At 50.7% G+C, this 16,883-nt stretch overlaps 4 protein-coding genes across 4 annotated transcripts; 2 read left to right on the top strand and 2 right to left on the bottom strand.

Moving 5' to 3' along the window:
* Window positions 1–1,406: 1,406 nt before the first annotated feature.
* N7539_003858 (uncharacterized protein) lies at window positions 1,407–4,232 on the bottom strand (the record flags this gene model as incomplete). The annotated part of the gene is made up of 10 exons (XM_056933460.1): window positions 1,407–1,456; window positions 1,518–2,173; window positions 2,232–2,491; window positions 2,558–2,626; window positions 2,685–2,723; window positions 2,787–3,354; window positions 3,418–3,619; window positions 3,681–3,831; window positions 3,981–4,026; window positions 4,129–4,232. 10 exons carry the CDS (start codon window positions 4,230–4,232, stop codon window positions 1,407–1,409), a joined length of 2,145 nt encoding a protein of 714 aa, XP_056791001.1.
* Window positions 4,233–5,708: 1,476 nt separating this feature from the next.
* Window positions 5,709–7,250, bottom strand: irs4 (the record flags this gene model as incomplete). The annotated part of the gene is made up of 1 exon (XM_056933459.1): window positions 5,709–7,250. One exon carries the CDS (start codon window positions 7,248–7,250, stop codon window positions 5,709–5,711), a length of 1,542 nt encoding a protein of 513 aa, XP_056791000.1.
* A 1,216-nt stretch (window positions 7,251–8,466) lies between these two features.
* Window positions 8,467–11,907, top strand: N7539_003856 (uncharacterized protein; the record flags this gene model as incomplete). The annotated part of the gene is made up of 6 exons (XM_056933458.1): window positions 8,467–8,741; window positions 8,814–8,950; window positions 9,005–9,334; window positions 9,401–10,668; window positions 10,718–10,862; window positions 10,916–11,907. 6 exons carry the CDS (start codon window positions 8,467–8,469, stop codon window positions 11,905–11,907), a joined length of 3,147 nt encoding a protein of 1,048 aa, XP_056790999.1.
* A 683-nt stretch (window positions 11,908–12,590) lies between these two features.
* On the top strand, window positions 12,591–15,934 carry N7539_003855 (DNA ligase (ATP) DNL4; the record flags this gene model as incomplete). The annotated part of the gene is made up of 5 exons (XM_056933457.1): window positions 12,591–14,829; window positions 14,900–15,031; window positions 15,095–15,227; window positions 15,309–15,414; window positions 15,473–15,934. Coding segments are annotated over 5 exons (3,072 nt in total), but the record flags the coding sequence as incomplete, so codon positions are not given.
* Window positions 15,935–16,883: the final 949 nt, after the last annotated feature.

Raw genomic sequence — 16,883 nt, 5'->3', positions numbered from 1 at the left:
CGCGTTTGTGAAAAAAGAGGGCCGAAGGTTCCTGAGTCATTGCCTCCTTTCAACAAATGTAAGCACGAATAATCATGCGGTACGAAAGGAAGGCGAGGAAAGCTGGAGTCCGGCGCTTGTGTTGAAGAACACCGATGATCCGTGTCTACAGTCTAGTCCTGCTGCCCAGACATTGAAGTACAAATTAAAGGTTTCCCCAGACTCAGGGAACATGATGATCTGCAACAAAGCATTAATATGCACGAAATCTACCCATTTTTGAGGAGTTAGAGAACAATAATGGAAATAGAATCGAACCTAGTATTTCTGACGAGGGTCTCGCGAGGGCGCTGGGCCAACCTTGGCGTCTACTGTACTGAGTACTGAGTACTGAGTCACTGACCACTTCGGGGTTCGGTCGTCAATCACCTGCACGATTTAACAGGATTACAGTCCAGGTTTGAGGAGTGACCCGCTAATTCAAAACACGTTCCATCATACAAAACTCTTATGTAGTCCCTCTATTTGCACCCTGGAATTCTCAATTTTCATCAACACTCGAAGTCAAGATGACCGAACCTGCTCAAGAATGCTCGTATTCTTGGTCCAACTGTACTGTGTCTTCGCTGATCGGGACAGAAATCGGTCTCGCCATCGCTTCATGGGCTATCTTATAACGGGGCGGGTCAATAAGCATAGTGACAGACAATCCACAGTGAGGAATGATATAGAGAGCCATGCACCTGGTATTTTGCTCAATTCGCTTGAGAGCTATAGCAACCCGTTCCCCGCCCATGGCGACTCTCCCAGCTACACCCGGACACGCTATTTCTGGTAGGAATCGAGACGGCGGGCATCCTTTTATCAGTCGACAGGGCGCAGGACATGAACCTAGAAGCAGCGTCGACAATCTCAATCGGAGATGGGTGTCCAATACGGGCCTTAAATGGTTCCTTCGTCTCGGGGCTTCATCTGCAACGAGATCGGGACTCTTGCTGCACAACGTTTGCACGCTTGTTCTTGGGGTCACTTTACAGGCTGACAGCAGTTATGGGACAGTGCTCTGTGAAATTCGGATCTCATGAAGGAGAAGGTGGCGGGACAGCTGCATGCGCTCAGTCACGCACTCTGAGAGCCGTCCTGGACAGTCAAGTTTTGCTACATCACAGCTGTCACTTGCACAGATATTCAAAGTGATATGTCCCCTTCATTCCTTGCCTGGGTAAAGTGAAGGTGCAGGTATTAGCGGAAATTGGCCAATTGAAGCGAGAGCGGTCCTGCCGTCGGGGCTTGGCCCAAGGACGTCATGCTGAAATTTGACGCTTTGAATCATTTTGCTATGTAGCAATGACCAGAGTAGGGAGGGAGAAAGGACTCCGGGGGTCGTTCACCAATGAATGGGCACTGCTTATGTGATCGACCACCTGCTATACATTTGTTGAGGAAAATGCCGTCTGATATGCACCATGTACTTCATCTGTTGGGTAGCTAGGTCAGTTGACATTGTTTTGCAAGAAGAGAGGAGGGCTAACACATACCTCGCATTCCATCCAATGCTTCAAACGCAAGCGAGTAGTTTGAGATAGCTGCAATGATCCGTTCCAAGCCGAGTCTCAACTCCTCTACAATGGGATCCGTGGCGTGCCTGACAAGCTCGTTCTCGGAGTCGGAGGACAACTGCTTCGCAACACGAGCTTTGTAAAATATCATGAGCATTGCGTAACTGCTTTGCATGAGACAGCATGAAAATGACGGCATTGTTCGTGGCAGAGGCTGCCCGGTTGCAAGTATTCGGGCTGTGCCATTTTCGGACAAGGGCTGTGGATAAGGCAGTGCCTCGAAGAGGCGAGAAATAGTAAGTGCAGACCGAAGACAAATTTTGGCAGATTGCTGAGGACTGTATGGGAAGCCAGACGCGAAGGGATATTGTGGCCAAGTGGGCACATAAGGATGAATATCGGATGAGGTCGAAGAGTCGGAGGGAGTTGGATATTCACTGGAAGGAGCACGCTGGAATTGATCGAGATTACTGCAAGTGCAAGAAATGCTCTGATTTCCTAGCACGCGACTCGCTCGTTTCACTGGGACTTCTGTTGGAATGTTTGCTGAATTTGCCGCACTGAGATCGCAGTGTCGCTTAATGAATATGGGAATATCGGAAAAGGCCCTGAAACGATGGGTTTTTATTTGTGCACTGCATGAAGATCAGTACGGCAGACATGAGCGAGGGGCTTGACGGCTTGCATCTTTACCTTGATAGTTTGATTCGTGATATTGCACGTATACTTCGAGCGGTTGTTGTTTCGCGTCGATCGCCAAAGTCAGGCTCAGCCGGTGGGGCGGAAAGCACGTCAGTTTGCGCTATCACTGAAGTGGTCCATGAGTCAAGCTGCTGCATACGCTCGAACATGTAGTGCAGGTCGGACTGCGTAGCCAAGCTTTTATTGAGGTCCGATATGTACTGGGTTGCGGACACCAAGACTTGCTGTGATTGGATCAAGATGGACCAGCCCTGTGAACCGCTTAGCAAACGCCATAAATCCCTGGAGAGACAATACAGTAAAAGACGAAGACAAACCTCAGCGTCTGAATCGAAATTGGGATATGGTGTTGTAAATTGAGGGTCGTTGATTACTATCGTAGGCGGCTATAGGCGTGTGAGTATCTTTCCTCTATTGTAATCAGCCTTCAGGGCCAACACTCACAGTTGTGCTCACAATCGAGCCTTGTAGGACACAATAATACTAGAGAAATGGACCAATCAGTCATGCTGCAATGGAGGTCGAGTGATGAACGTGGGGAAATACCGTCATCCACCAAGCCCTTCGTCGAGCTTCAGACATATGGTCGTTGTCATTGCACGAATGAAGGTTCTTTTCGAGGGCAAGAGCCAAAGCCTGACCGGCTCGGTACCTCATTTTCAGCAGGTTTCCTCGCTGCGTGTATTCGTAGACGGAGAGGATCAAGAGCGCCAGAACCGTCTCGATGTCTTCGGGCGTGGAAGGGTGGAGTCTGTCTCGATTGACCGATGGTCGCATACTCGACAAAGCTTGACCGGGATATGTAGAAGATAACTCAAGATCACACTCCGCTTCGATCATCGAATTGGCCAATTGCGCAAATGAGTGTGCGTATGATCTGCGTACAAGGACTGAAACAGACGCGGATGGCTCCGGATCCTCTGGATGAGGAATGAGCGCAAGGACTGCTGAAATTGCCAGGCTCAATGGCGACCGAGGCTTATACATCATGACTGGCTCGGAAGTCGGCTCTGAGGACACCGGGCAATGCAGCGGCCGATCCTCGAACTGTCGGGAGGGCCGCGGCGGCAGTATGGGAAAGTATAGATGGATGAAGTCATAGTATGCATTCAGACTTGAGAAGGTAGGTCAGCAAGCTTTCAACGTAGTCAGGGTAAACGTTTGCCATGGAACTTACATGTCAGACTCGGTTCCGTACGTTCTCACGAGGCAGGACCTTGTGCTTATCGTGGATGGCATGGATTCCATCTGAAGCGGAGACGAGCTATCTTCCCCGACGTAGAAGCCCTGGAACAGTGATCCGACATGAGGGTAGTCGAGGTGCCGGAGTCCTGCACCTGGCAAAGACAGTACGTCGATTTGGTTGAATAACCCCGGTGCTGTGACAGCGTCAGCGACTCGACCTTGATCGTCACAGTCCACAGGAAGGAACCAGCTCACAGTCACCGAAGTCCGTGGATGAATCTACCATGTACTGGGTCTCTCCTTGCGAGGCTTCCCTTTCTGGCGAGCATGAGGACTTTTGCTTCTTTTTGCGAGGACCACCCCGTTTGCTCGGTAAATAAGAGCATTTCCGACCTTTGGCAACACACTGCAATAACGCTCACCGTTAGTATGATGATCTAATCACGAGGACTGGAAAGGGTCAATCGAGTGTCTTTTTGTAAATATGAAGCATCTAGGGTTAGACAACGAGAGCTGAGGGCATATCAAAAAGCTACAAAGAGAACAGCTGCTTACGTTCGAACATGGATCTTGACCACCGCAGCGCGTTCGGGAGGCGCGACTAGGGCCGATTGTTAGAGACCACCTTTTCGGCTCGACAATCACGCAGAAGAAACCAGACCGAACGAAGGATGATCACGATATATCGAACACGGTGACATACCATGGAAGGCAAGCAAGCTTCACGGGTGGTTGAGCGAATTTCTTGCGAACTGGTCTGGATGCCGTCAGGGCAGGCCCGCCCTCAGTTGGGACCGCATCGACCATAGCGAATCACACTTGTCGAATGGCATAGGGCGTTATATTCGGTTGCTCGGGTCTCACCTGCGCTCTTTGTCGCAGCTCGTTTGGAGAAATTATGGTTGCAGCACTCTATCCTCGATTAGCTCTATCGGCAACGGACAGCACTCGGCAATCTGCGTTCGAGCCTGCTCGTCGGCTGACTTTTGTGGAGCTGATCCAAATAACAGCAGGAAATCTCCTGGCAGAAGAAGTGACGGAGCTCTGATATAGAAGAGGCGTGCTGATTGCACGATCGCAGCGCCTCCAAATCCCGAGCCGTGGAGATCGGGATTTGCTCTGCGGGATGGCGGATGCGTGCCATCCTCCTGAGTCATGACTTTGTGGCAACCGCATACACTGTGGGCCATAAAGTACTCATCTATCAGATCGATCGCAACGGCGATTCACGGTGCTGATGAAGTCACCGTGTTCCAGATCCTCGGAACATCTATCAAACTCAGCTTGTTCAGCGTGGGTTCTGGATAATCTTGACTCGGCCTTTTCCCACACCTGCATCTGTTTAGTTGTTAACCGGTCAATCCAACTACGGGTCACGTGTCTCCTGAGGTATGCAGCTTCGAGTTCTTTAGACGTTGTGTCCCCTTCGCCTTTCTCAATAGTCTATCGTATTCGTTCCATGAAGCCACGCCCGTCCAAGGGCTCCGTGCATCTCACATTACCGTAGACATGCTACTGCCTCGTCCTGGACCGAGTGCATTGTGAGCCTCGACGATCACTGGCTAGACACATATCGGTCAACTTCAACATTTTCTAGATCTAGATCCTCGGACTGTCAGGCCGGTTGGACATACGAGAAGATCAAGGGATAGCTCTAAATATGGGTGCATTTATGTGGTCGCCATAGGGGGCGACATTCATCGTGAAAAAGAGAATTAAAGCCCCCTTTAACCAGTCCTTACCACACTTCGACTATCACCGATCTCTATCCTGTTACAACTTGAGTGTATCAATTTGCTAGACGGGTCATTGTCACTCCTCTTCATGATATATCGCGTGCTGACGCTAGCACAGACCATGTCATTCCCTGCAGAGGACCGTAGCAGGCATCTGGGAATATTTTTCAGGCGGTTCACAGCGTTTCAAGGGAAAATTTGCCGGCCGAAAGAGCAAACCCAACTCCACCGGCAGGGCTGCACGCTGTAGCGAGGTCGACCCAAGAGCTGCCAGTTTCACGTGGAAAGTAGTTGCAGATAACCTATTCCTGTTTCTCACTTCTGCTCGTACCAGGCGGCACGCGCCGCAGTCGAGGCTGAACCCGCACGTCTTGACTTTTGTCTGTTTCTTCCGCAAGACTGCCAACAACTGCGAATCATTCAACTGATCGACACTGGAGGAAGTCTTTTGCCTTTAGGATCGTCTGCTGGCCAAGGTAGCCCAGCCAGTATGTGTCCTTCTCGCTTTCGGGCGGAAGCAGGCAAAGGTACCCAGTGCCAGTACTACTCAGCTCTTGAGTCCAACAGACGTGAGCTTGATGCCACTCGTGAACCTGACACTATCCCAGACCGTATCCGGGATCTTGAAGGGCAGTTTGTGTCCCCCCAGCAGTTGATCGATGAGCCACATCCCGACCACGAATTCCTCTTTGGTGAGCAGTCCGATCTGCTGGCTGTCAACGAGATCCCACACCTGACCTAGCACTGCGGGTGGCAGGCGGCTACGGGACCAGATCTCGCGAGCGACCAGATTGAGTACCATGTCGGCGGGAACTGGCCTCGGGCCAGAACCGCTGAATCTGTGACGCGTCAGCTCCTGGTCCGTGGGGACGTAAAGCCCTCGGTTAGATGCCCAGACTCCTTCGTAGCGTTTACGTTCTTTCTCAGTGACTTCGCGCCTCCATCGTTTGCGATCTCCTTCATGATGTTTGTGAGGATGTTTGTGGAGCAGATTGACTTTGCGGCGGCGCGGGGACTCGGATTCCTCGACTTTCGGTCTGCTGCGTAATGTTGTGAGCATGCCTTTCGAGGGACTCATGCTTCGTGAGGGTTCAGGATGAGACGAGCCGGTAAACGTAAGTATTGATCGGGATCGTGCCCGTCGTCTTGAGGGAGGCGGAGGGGGGGCTAGCGTGGTCGCCGGGGACGCTCGAGCGGATGCAAGAGACGAGGCAACAATCGCGTTTGAAAGTGCCTCCTCGTCCATACTGCTTGACTCGTTCACCGTGGTCGAGCTGCTTGTTTGGGAGAGCTCGGAGGCGGAGTTGCCGCATGGCGCAGAAGAACGTATGGAAGGTCTGTCCCCGGGATTTGCGGTTCTTGTTGAAGCCCCTGGTACTGGCAGAGCCGCTCGGGACGGTACGTGTAGTTTAACATCATTTTTAGAACTTGCCGACTTTCCCGATCGTTGTGAGGGATGCGGACTCGATGTTGAAAGACGCACACCTGCGGCGCGTACTGGAAGAGAAGGAGGCTTGTATGGTGCATCTGCTCCCGCTTCTGATGATGACTCAGAAGCGGCGGGCTCGTCTCGGTCGTCTTTTGAAGTTGGATCGACTAGGTCTTGTTGGACGAACGCCCTTGGGCGAAGAGGGATGGGTGATCGTAAGTCGTATCGTTCCCGCAATGCCTGAGACGATTTGCGGCTGGCAGTACGAGCAGCAATCGTGTTCGCGGCGGCCTGGGCGATGTCGCTTTCCGAGCCCCGTGAAGGCGATCGTTCTACCGCGAGGCGCGCAGCGATCTGCCCTGGAGAAGGGGATTTGGAACGGGGTTGGATGCGATGAGGTGACAAGGTGCTGCCCGCCGTGAACCTGCCAATCTTCTCTTTCACGGACCCGACTTCTGGCCCTTGTTCAGAGTCCATGTCAAGTCGGCGATCGGCATCTCGATTCAAAGTACTCGCAACGGCATGTCCCGTAGACGTCGACCGTTTCTTGGTCGCATTAGAAGAGTTGGCAAAGGCTATCGTGGCGCCTCGCAGCGCGGAGTTGTCTCGGGGGGCCAGGGACGTCAACCGCGGGTTGCCGGCGGCGATCTTGGCGTCCATTTGCCTAACCCGACATGCAGAACTGCTTGACTTCCACAACAGACACGCCAAGGGGGAAAAGTAAGGTTACGTCACCAAACCGGCTCTTCAGGGGCACACTTGAAAACGGTCCGGACTTGCACTGCAGCTGCTTCAGACTCTTCAGGGTTGTCGAAACCCAGAGCAAACTCGGTCGCCTGATCAAGTCGTCGACTGTAGATTGAGATTGCGGTCCAGGGTCCACTTTTTAGGCCGCCATTTCGTGTGGCAGCGTGACGGCGTTCAGAGTCAGCAGTGGTTGATAACTTGATTGTCCACGTCAGGCAACGGCTTAGTGAGATTGAGATGTGCAAGAGACCGGACTCACTGGAAAGTCGAGGCGGGGGGATCAAGGTACGGAAGTATCATTATGCTGCTGTCGACAACCCGAGGTGGAATTGTTGGGATACCGTTTCCTGCACAGCCCCAGATAGGTAGGTGAACCTGTCAAGTCTCGCAGCCCAGTCGTAAATCATTTCGTAAAATATTGCAAACCCATGCTGGCCGGTGTCAGACCCAAGCTCGGGGGTGCCGTGGCCATGACATGCCAGAAGCCAAAGTAATGCGTTCTCGCTGGTCACGTCTAGCAAGAGAAAGGCTTCTGAAATATCATCCTGGCAAGATGCTGCCCATGGGCGACCTGACTGTAGCTGATCAGATGGACGCCGGTTCCTGGTCTCGTGACGCGCACCGCACTCTTCAACGACATTTATGCTAAACCAAGCTTTTAACTCCAGTCCGATTGTCTTTGTTCAAACCTTTACTGAACCATCGGTTCCAGTACTACTAAGTTGATCACGGTATCTCTCAAAGTCTCCGCTCCATCGTATTATTATTCACCGAGCCGACCCGTTGCCAATTCTGAGGTGCCAGGAGTTCAGAAGCCGAGGAACCAATCGCCGTCTGCTTCAGACCATCGCTTTCTCCGCAATTAACCCTGAGGGAAGTGGATAAAGTGGCCTATTTATCCTCCCGAATCAATCAGGGTCTTCTCCAACCCCTCTTGGATAATAATCATGATGGGCCAAGCCTCCGGAGCCCAGATGGGCAAGGCGAGGGAGCCCACACTCCACAGTCATCCTGACACGCTTTCCCCAGACTTCCCCCGGATTTCGTGCTGTGTCTTGAGGTGACGTATATCACAAGAACCTCTTGTTCGCCTTGGACATGCCATATCTACCACATACTGCAAGGCGCAATGCTCTCCGAGACTAAGCATGACCACGACGATTCCGTGGACCGCGCCGACCATACTATGCCGCCAATCGTGGATAATCTGACTGGCGAAGAGGCTCCTTCATATCAAGATAGCGGGGACCGAAGTGAACAAGCTGGCGCAAGCACCAGTCAGGTCAAGTGCAACGTATGCGGAAGCACATTTCGACGCCCCGAGCATTTGAAACGACACTTGCGCAGTCATACCAAAGAGAAACCTTTTGAGTGTGCGCAATGCGGCCGTCATTTCTCACGAACGTAGGTACTAAGTGCGTCCTCTTGGAACAATCTACCACGACGAAATGCTGACGTATCAACCGGCCATTCCAGCGATACACTACATCGCCATGAACTGAGCCATCATTCCACCGGGGGTGAAGGCGGAAAGGATCGTCCGCATCGAATTACCGTCAAAACATTCAGAGCCTGTTTCGCTTGTGCAACAGCTCGGGTGAGATGCAGTGGGGGTATGCCGTGTGGACGGTGTGAAACTCGGTCTCTCGATTGTCACTATCCCACAGAGCGCCGATCAAAAGCCAGGCTACGTGGCGTGAGGACGAAACGAGTTGCAGATGAAACACAAGCGCCTCGAAGATCACCACCTCGGTCGGAAGGTAAACAAGCGGACGGTTTGTCGCAGCCTTCTAATATCCCCGCCCATCAGCTCGGGCAATTTTCAGTCACCGATATGAACGAACCAACGCGCACTACCAAGAAGCTGCAAGCATCAAGCCACGATGAGTCCCGCGTAGCTGCAGCATCATCGCGTGACTCGCTCAATCGAATTCGCAAAGCGTCCTCAGGTCGCTCTCAGGTAGCTGCTCCGCCTTTAGAATCTGCCGTTGGAATCGGTAAGTCCCCCCCAGGCAGGAGATCCCAAGAAAAACTTGGAGCTCACAAAAGTTTGCAAGGACCAGAAGGCCACGTCACAGATGCAACAGACTTCAATCAATCAGGCAGAAGCTTTGGGACTGAGATCCTAGGGATTGACCTGGCAAACTCCTCGGAGTTGGCCATTGGCTTTGAGTCTACGATTTTTGATCAAGCACCAGTCAACACGATTGACTGGTTGCCGAATGAGCTATTTTTGGGCAACTCTAGTGATCATTCCTTTGCTGCAGTAAACTCACAACAGGTATTGCACAATGCGCCCCATCACAGTCCAACCACGCGATCCATTTGGCATCCCGCGATTATTGAAGAAAGGAATGCCGACTTCACGGGCCCTATTAGGAGAATGCACAAGTCATCCAATTCTATGTCTTCAAGAAGACCCCAAACGATGGCGAGACGTTTTTCCTGTCTAGATGGCGAGCCTTCAGCGCCTGCTGGCCCAAATGCGATGGGCAAGCGCTCGGCGAGCTTTCACATTGATGCTGTCAACGGCGGATCATCGAGACTCAGAAAGCACCAGGATAGGATTCATACAGCGAAATTACCCTCTTCCACGGGCCATGAGTTGTCTGAAGGACCTTCTACTCGCTTCGGGTTTCCCAAAGTTACAGGACTGTCTCTCGGGAGTGCCTCTGAAGAAGCTCTGCGCCTAACTCGACCTATTCAAATCTCCGTCTATGAGGAGATTCATCGAAACTTTCTGTTCCTTTGCCGGAACACTCACACAATATTCGACATGTTCGAAAGCGAATACTTTCCAAATCAAGAAGAATGCACGCAATACTTGGCTTGTTACTTCGACTCGTTCCAGGCCGTCTACCCGATATTCCACGTTCCCACGTTCGATGTAAATCAACATCATTGGATTCTTGCGCTGGCCATGATGGCGATTGGATGCCAAAGTCCGAAACACGAGAGCTCCAATCGAATACGTCTCGCATTCCAGGAAATGCTTCGACGAGCCATTGTTGTCGAGGTCAGCCAAGCCTGCCTCATTACTCGATTGGACAGCACTGACGATTCACAGAAAGAAAAAAGCCCGATCACTCCAGCGAGGTTAGATGTACTTCAGGCGATGCTCCTGCGTTGTATTGGAGTCTTATATAACAACGGCGAAACGGAGAGATCCTCCGCCTTGGGTCTTTTCAAACAGCTTGTCAAATTGTCTGAAGACAACAAGCTTCTTGTCAGCATCAGTCCAGAACAGAGTTCAGAGCAGGCATCCAATGAAGTTCTTTGGCTCAGCTGGATTGATAACGAGATCCGACGACGTACCGGTCACTGCATTTGGGTAAGTCTTGGTCACCACATTTGATTGAGGAGTTTGCTGATGTAAAAAGCTCGTGGACTGCTCGCTCGCTTACGAGTTCGACGAACGACCGCAGCTCTCTCTAGACGACGGACAAGCTCTATTGCCAGCCAGTGACAAACTTTGGCAATGCAAGTCGGCTGAAGAATGGATATCACTGTTGGATAAGCACACAGGTAACGAGGCTCCCGCTTCTTGCTTGCAAATAATCTGACCGAGCTACTTCTAGTCAACCAATCGCTCTATGACTCTGTTCACGTCTTGTACATTGAAAAGAAACTCGCCCCCGGGCTGAGCGACTTTAGCTATACCCTTCTCATTCATGCTTTGTATCATCGCATGTGGGAAGTCGGTGATTACTTTCGCCGACCACTGTCATTTTGGAATCCCACGGCCAAGAAGCAGTCCCGAGAGACTGCTATCCCAAATGGGTCTGTGTGGTTACCAGGTATCCCTTCGTATTCGAAATGGCGCAACAGCGCATGCGACTGCCTGGAAATTCTACATTGGACTGCGAATACCGCAGTCACCGGAGTCAGCAGGCCGGACAGACCTGCCATAGTACACCTCCATGCCGCCCGATTGATTCTTTTAACACCATTTCAGGAAATCCGGTCACTGGCCACAGATCTGGTCACAGACAGGCTACAATGGAGTGACCGTCATCGAGCGATCCAATGGCAGTACGTCTGGCGATGGATTGTCCACGACCAGTACAAGGCTCGGTTGTCGGTTATCCATGCTGGCGCAGCTCTTTGGCACGTTCAGCAATATTCAAAGGACTCATTCCATGAGCCCATTATCACTTTTCTCGCGGTCCTTGTCCTCTGGGCTTATGGATCGTGCTCTGTTCTGTGCTCTAAAGAACTCAGCCCTCGCTTGCCACCTCGTCAAAATCGCTCACTGCATCCCATGAGGTCCATACGCTTGGACCGACCATGTGATGACGAGCAGGTTCAGCAATTCGTCCGTGGAGGTGATTCCGTGAAGGTGAGCATGACAGGCATTCAAGACCTATGTGCGATGGATGGCCCCGAGAGTGTGCTACGACTTGGTTGTGAGATACTGTCAAGTTTAAATACTTGGGCTCAGTCGAAGAAATACATGGCAGTTTTGACGGGACTGGCCAGCGTCATGTCACATTACTCTGAGGCCGAGCGCAGCCACGACGCAGACATGAACGGCCGGGGAACGTTCTCGGCTCTCATGAGAGATGACTGATCACCAGGATAAAATCTACAGAATACATACTGACTGAACAATTTTGATTGAATGTGATCAGACCTCTTTTGTTTTATCATATATTCCTTAATCAGGTATCAAGTGCTACCCGCACACTCCCTCGATAATACTTGTCCTTTGCGACCGCCCTTGTACAGCCTGTCCCTCCACTAGGCAAGACGTGAGCGCACTCAGGAACGGATGGATCGTACCTGATACACTTACACGGCAAGCTTACCTAGAGAGCTCAAGTCCTGCAATGTTTGTTCCACTGTAGCTGCAATCCTCCTGGGCACGATTTCTGATCCGGTAAGCACTACCTAGGCCATATATCCCCCTCCCGAGTGCACTTATCGGTCGCCTTAGATAAAACTCTACATATAGCAATAGTGCATAATCCTTAAATGGATATTTGCGGGCAGAAATTCCAGACCTGATCATGTAGAATGTATGAGGACTCATGTCCACATTGTCCAGGTGCTCAGGGAGTGTACAGCTGTACATGCATTCAGCGGTTATGTGCATTTGCAGACACAGTCACACGTGCCGGGCCCCCATTAGTTAGTAGATTTCCCTACTCTTATCTTATCGGGTAGTTGCCTAAAGCCGTTTGGGGGCACCTTGGAAGCTCTACATGCTTGAACGTTTTCATCCTCCAGAAAGCTGCCAGAAAGGTGACAGTCATGGACTCGGACGAGATTGTCCCTGAAAATACGCAGATAGAAGTGGAGGACTTGGATGAGAAGTGGGTCACTGTCCTCTTGCTCGTCCCTCGAAATGTCCACATCACACTAAATCAATTGATCAGATATCCGAATCGTCCCCACAACCGTGGTCCAACGCTGCCATTTCATGACTTGTATTTGAATCTTTTTGATCCGCTCAGTGAAATTAGAAAGAAGCCCAAAGGCGGGTCAAGTCTAGCCAGAAGGAAGGCTGGACCAAATGGCAAAAGTGCGGCGAGTTTGAATCCCTACGAGCTTCGGCGTGATATCATTGCTCGTTTTATTTCGAGATGGCGAAAGGAAGTCGGCGACGACATTTATCCTGCTTTCAGACTGATTCTTCCTGACAAGGACAGAGACAGACCTATGTATGGCATCAAAGAGAAGGTCATTGGAAAGATGCTTGTCAAAATAATGAAGATCAACAAGGAATCCGAAGACGCCTCGAATCTTCTCAATTGGAAGCTCCCAGGGGTGTCTGCAGCTCGAATGGCAGGTGATTTTGCCGGGCGTTGTCATGATGTTCTATCTAAAAGACCAATGCGAACAGAACCTGGCGACTTGTCAATCGAAGATGTGAACAAGAAGTTGGATGAGCTGTCAGCGGCGTCCAAAGAGGATCAACAAATTCATATCCTGTCAGATTTCTATCGGCATATGAATCCAGATGAGCTAACATGGCTTATTCGCATCATTCTTCGCCAAATGAAGGTCGGTGCAACAGAGCGAACTCTGTTCCACGTCTGGCATCCCGATGCCGAGAATCTCTATAGCATTTCGAGTAGCTTACGCCGAGTTTGCTGGGAACTTCATGACCCCAATATCCGACTTGACGCAGAAGATCGTGGGATTGGACTCATGCAATGCTTCCAGCCTCAACTGGCACAGTTCCAGATGCAGTCCTTTGACAAAATGGTCTCGCGAATGCGCTCGACTGAAGATGATCCTGTTTTTTGGATTGAAGAAAAAATGGATGGCGAGCGTATGCAACTTCACATGGCTTCTGACAGCACGATTCCTGGGGGCCGAAGATTCCGTTTCTGGTCACGCAAGGCCAAGGAATACACCTATCTCTATGGAAATGGTGTGTACGACGACAAGGGAGCTTTGACACGGCATCTGGATCAGGCTTTTGCAGAGGGTGTACAGAGTCTCATTCTCGATGGCGAGATGGTGACCTGGGATCCGAAACAAGACGCTCCGGTCCCATTTGGTACCTTGAAGACTGCTGCTTTAGCAGAACAGCGCAATCCGTTTTCTGATGGGCCCCGGCCACTCTTTCGAGTATTTGACATTCTCTACCTGAATGGCGCCGATCTCACAAAGTATACACTTCGCGACCGCCGCAAGGCCCTGGAAAGGGCAATCAAGCCGATTCATCGTCGTTTCGAAATTCTTGAATATCACGAGGCCACCAACGTTGCCGACATTGAAAAATGTTTACGAACTGTCGTCGCCGAAGCATCGGAAGGATTAGTGTTGAAGAATCCGCGGTCGCCTTATCGACTGAATGAGCGGCACGATGACTGGATGAAGGTGAAGCCAGAGTACATGACTGAGTTTGGCGAGTCCCTCGATCTCATCGTAATTGGAGGATACTACGGATCTGGGCATCGGGGAGGTAACCTGGCAAGTTTCCTCTGCGGACTGCGTGTCGATGACCAACACGCCTCGCAAGGAACCGATCCGATGAAGTGCTGGTCATTTTGTAAAGTCGGAGGCGGTTTCACTGCGGCCGACTATCAAGAAATTCGTCATCACACGGATGGCAAATGGCATGAGTGGGATGCTAAGAAACCGCCGGCAGGGTTGATCGAACTTGCAGGAGGAGAGGCTCAACACGAGAGGCCGGACGCATGGATCAGACCATCGGACTCAGTGGTTCTCTGTGTGAAGGCGGCTTCTGTGTCTGTCAGTGACCAGTTTCGCCTGGGGTTGACACTGCGATTTCCCCGGTTCAAGAAGCTGCGCAAAGACAAGAACTGGAAAAGCGCTCTGTCGATTCAAGAGTTCTTGGACCTCAAGTCAAATGCCGAGCAGGAGCATCGTCAAAAGGAATTTTCTGTTGACAACTCCCGAAAACAAAAGCGAGTCAAGAGGACTGCGAATAAGCCCCTTACTATTGCTGGGTATGATGAACATGCAGAGGCGCAATATTCTGGACCCTCAGGACATATCTTCGATCACTTGAATTTCTGTGAGGCCAAATCCAAGACAAGCAAATCAACGCAAGCAGTGCGATCATCCGCTAATTTCTTTCCGTCTAGTTGTCATGACGGAGTCAATCACACCGGAGAAAAAGACCAAGGTCGAGCTTGAACAGTTGATCAAAGCCAACGGAGGCAAGATCTTTCAAACCAACACTGCTGCAGAAGACACAATCTGCGTAGCTGACCGTAGTACGTATCATGACCTCGGCCAGCTGTGAAGTAGGTGCCTGTTTTTTGACCTTAATTGTCCAGGGACCATCAAGGTCGCGTCGATACAAAAGAGCGGACAAGCCAACATTATACGACCTTCGTGGTTGATTGACTGCATCCAGCAGAACGAGAAAGACGCCGGTCTGCCGGATTTGCTGTTGCCATTTGAACCGAGGTTTGCTTTCGTACCTATTCTTCTCCTGGGCAACCTGTAAAAGACCAAAGACAAAGCTAATTTCTCAATCGAGTGGCTTAGACATCTGTTCTTTGGTTTGGAGGGCTATGAAGAGGAGATCAAATCGAATATTGATCGGTTTTCAGACAGTTACGCTCGGGACATTACGGTTGATGAGTTGAAAGAGGTACATCTGACGGACTCGATGGTGGTCGGTCAATTGTGCTAACGTTGGTAATTTCCAGATCATGAATCGCATGCCTGTTTCTGATGACCCAACTCAACGCCCCCCGAGTTACCAAGCCGCCCACAAGATTGAAGCTCACATACAAGGCAAGATTGATACTGGCTATGCGGTCCCTCGTGGATGGTTATTCCGTGACCTGAAATTCTTTTTTCCCGCAAAGCAAGCGAATAAAGTATCTGGTGAAACGGATCCAAACGATTTGCCATATACCGCTGGGGCCGATGATGTTCGTGTTGTCTCGGCTTGCAATACCGCTCTGTTTGGAGGAGCGTCCATAGTCGCTTCACTGAATGCCGGCACTGCCACCCATGTGCTTATCAATACAGCACAGACATCCTCGGCCGACATCAGGGCTCTGCGCCAATCCATCAGTACTCGATCTGGGCCGAAAATCCCCCATCTTGTCAGTCTGGATTGGCTGGAAGAGAGCTGGAAGCATGGAACACTATTGGATGAAGAAAGTCAGTCACTATCGTCATTGATTGGATGAGGCTCAATTTTCTCTCCCCGCTTGGCGGCTACATTACGTTGCATGTTGCTAACAATTCGTGTCCTCGACCTAGGGTTTCCTGTACCACGATAAGCTGAGGGGGTTGCAGGAGCGTGTATGATTTGTTGCTGGAGGAGCAGCTCGAGGTGTCGGACTCTCCAAGATCGTAGATTGTTTATTTACTTGTATCCTATGATTATTTGGCTTGATATCGAACGGCAATAGGTCTCTCTCTCTGCAGAAGAACTCACGATGCTTACCAATGCCGAACAGTTGATCATGGATCAGCAACTTACAAGCTCTCAACGCAACTATCGCGACCGTCATGAATAATACTGTCCTTGTCATCGCCATCGTCATCAATTGTCAAATGAGGCACATGCAACGCTTCTCCAGTAAATCCATGCATCTATGAGCTGCCAGGTAAACAGATACAAAAGAAGAAAAGAAAGGAAAAAGAGAAAAAAAAAAAAAACAGATCACTAGCTAGTGGCTACTAACTACTAACTAGTGCTCCAGCTCTGAGCGTGTCCATCAGTGCAAAGTACAAAGTAAACAGCTCAGTGCGCCCTGGGCAAAATCCAAACAAAAGAGAACCGGCCTATCCAAAGACAATTACAGCGATGCCTCGAGCCTGATTAGGTATTTCCTTCCTATCTGGCACTGGCACAGCGAATAGAGAGATTGTGATTGATCCTTGTACTTGGTAGTTAGGCAGCTACACTGCTACACCTGGGTAGTGGTACATACCTTAGATAATTACTGATATGTAGTTGCTGATGTTCTTGGTTGTTTTGTTTTTCTTTTTTACCATTTCTTCCTGTCCTACAAGTGTTTAAGTGACCAGTCTTCTTCTCTTTATTTCCGCTTCCGTCTCATGTCCGATCCGACACGAGAATGAAAGGCACTTGATTGGGTC

The sequence above is a fragment of the Penicillium diatomitis genome (assembly GCF_028827545.1).
Source record: "Penicillium diatomitis strain IBT 30728 chromosome Unknown utg000004l_segment0_segment0, whole genome shotgun sequence".
Lineage (NCBI taxonomy): Eukaryota > Fungi > Ascomycota > Eurotiomycetes > Eurotiales > Aspergillaceae > Penicillium > Penicillium diatomitis.
This window is presented reverse-complemented; position numbering and strand designations above follow the sequence as displayed.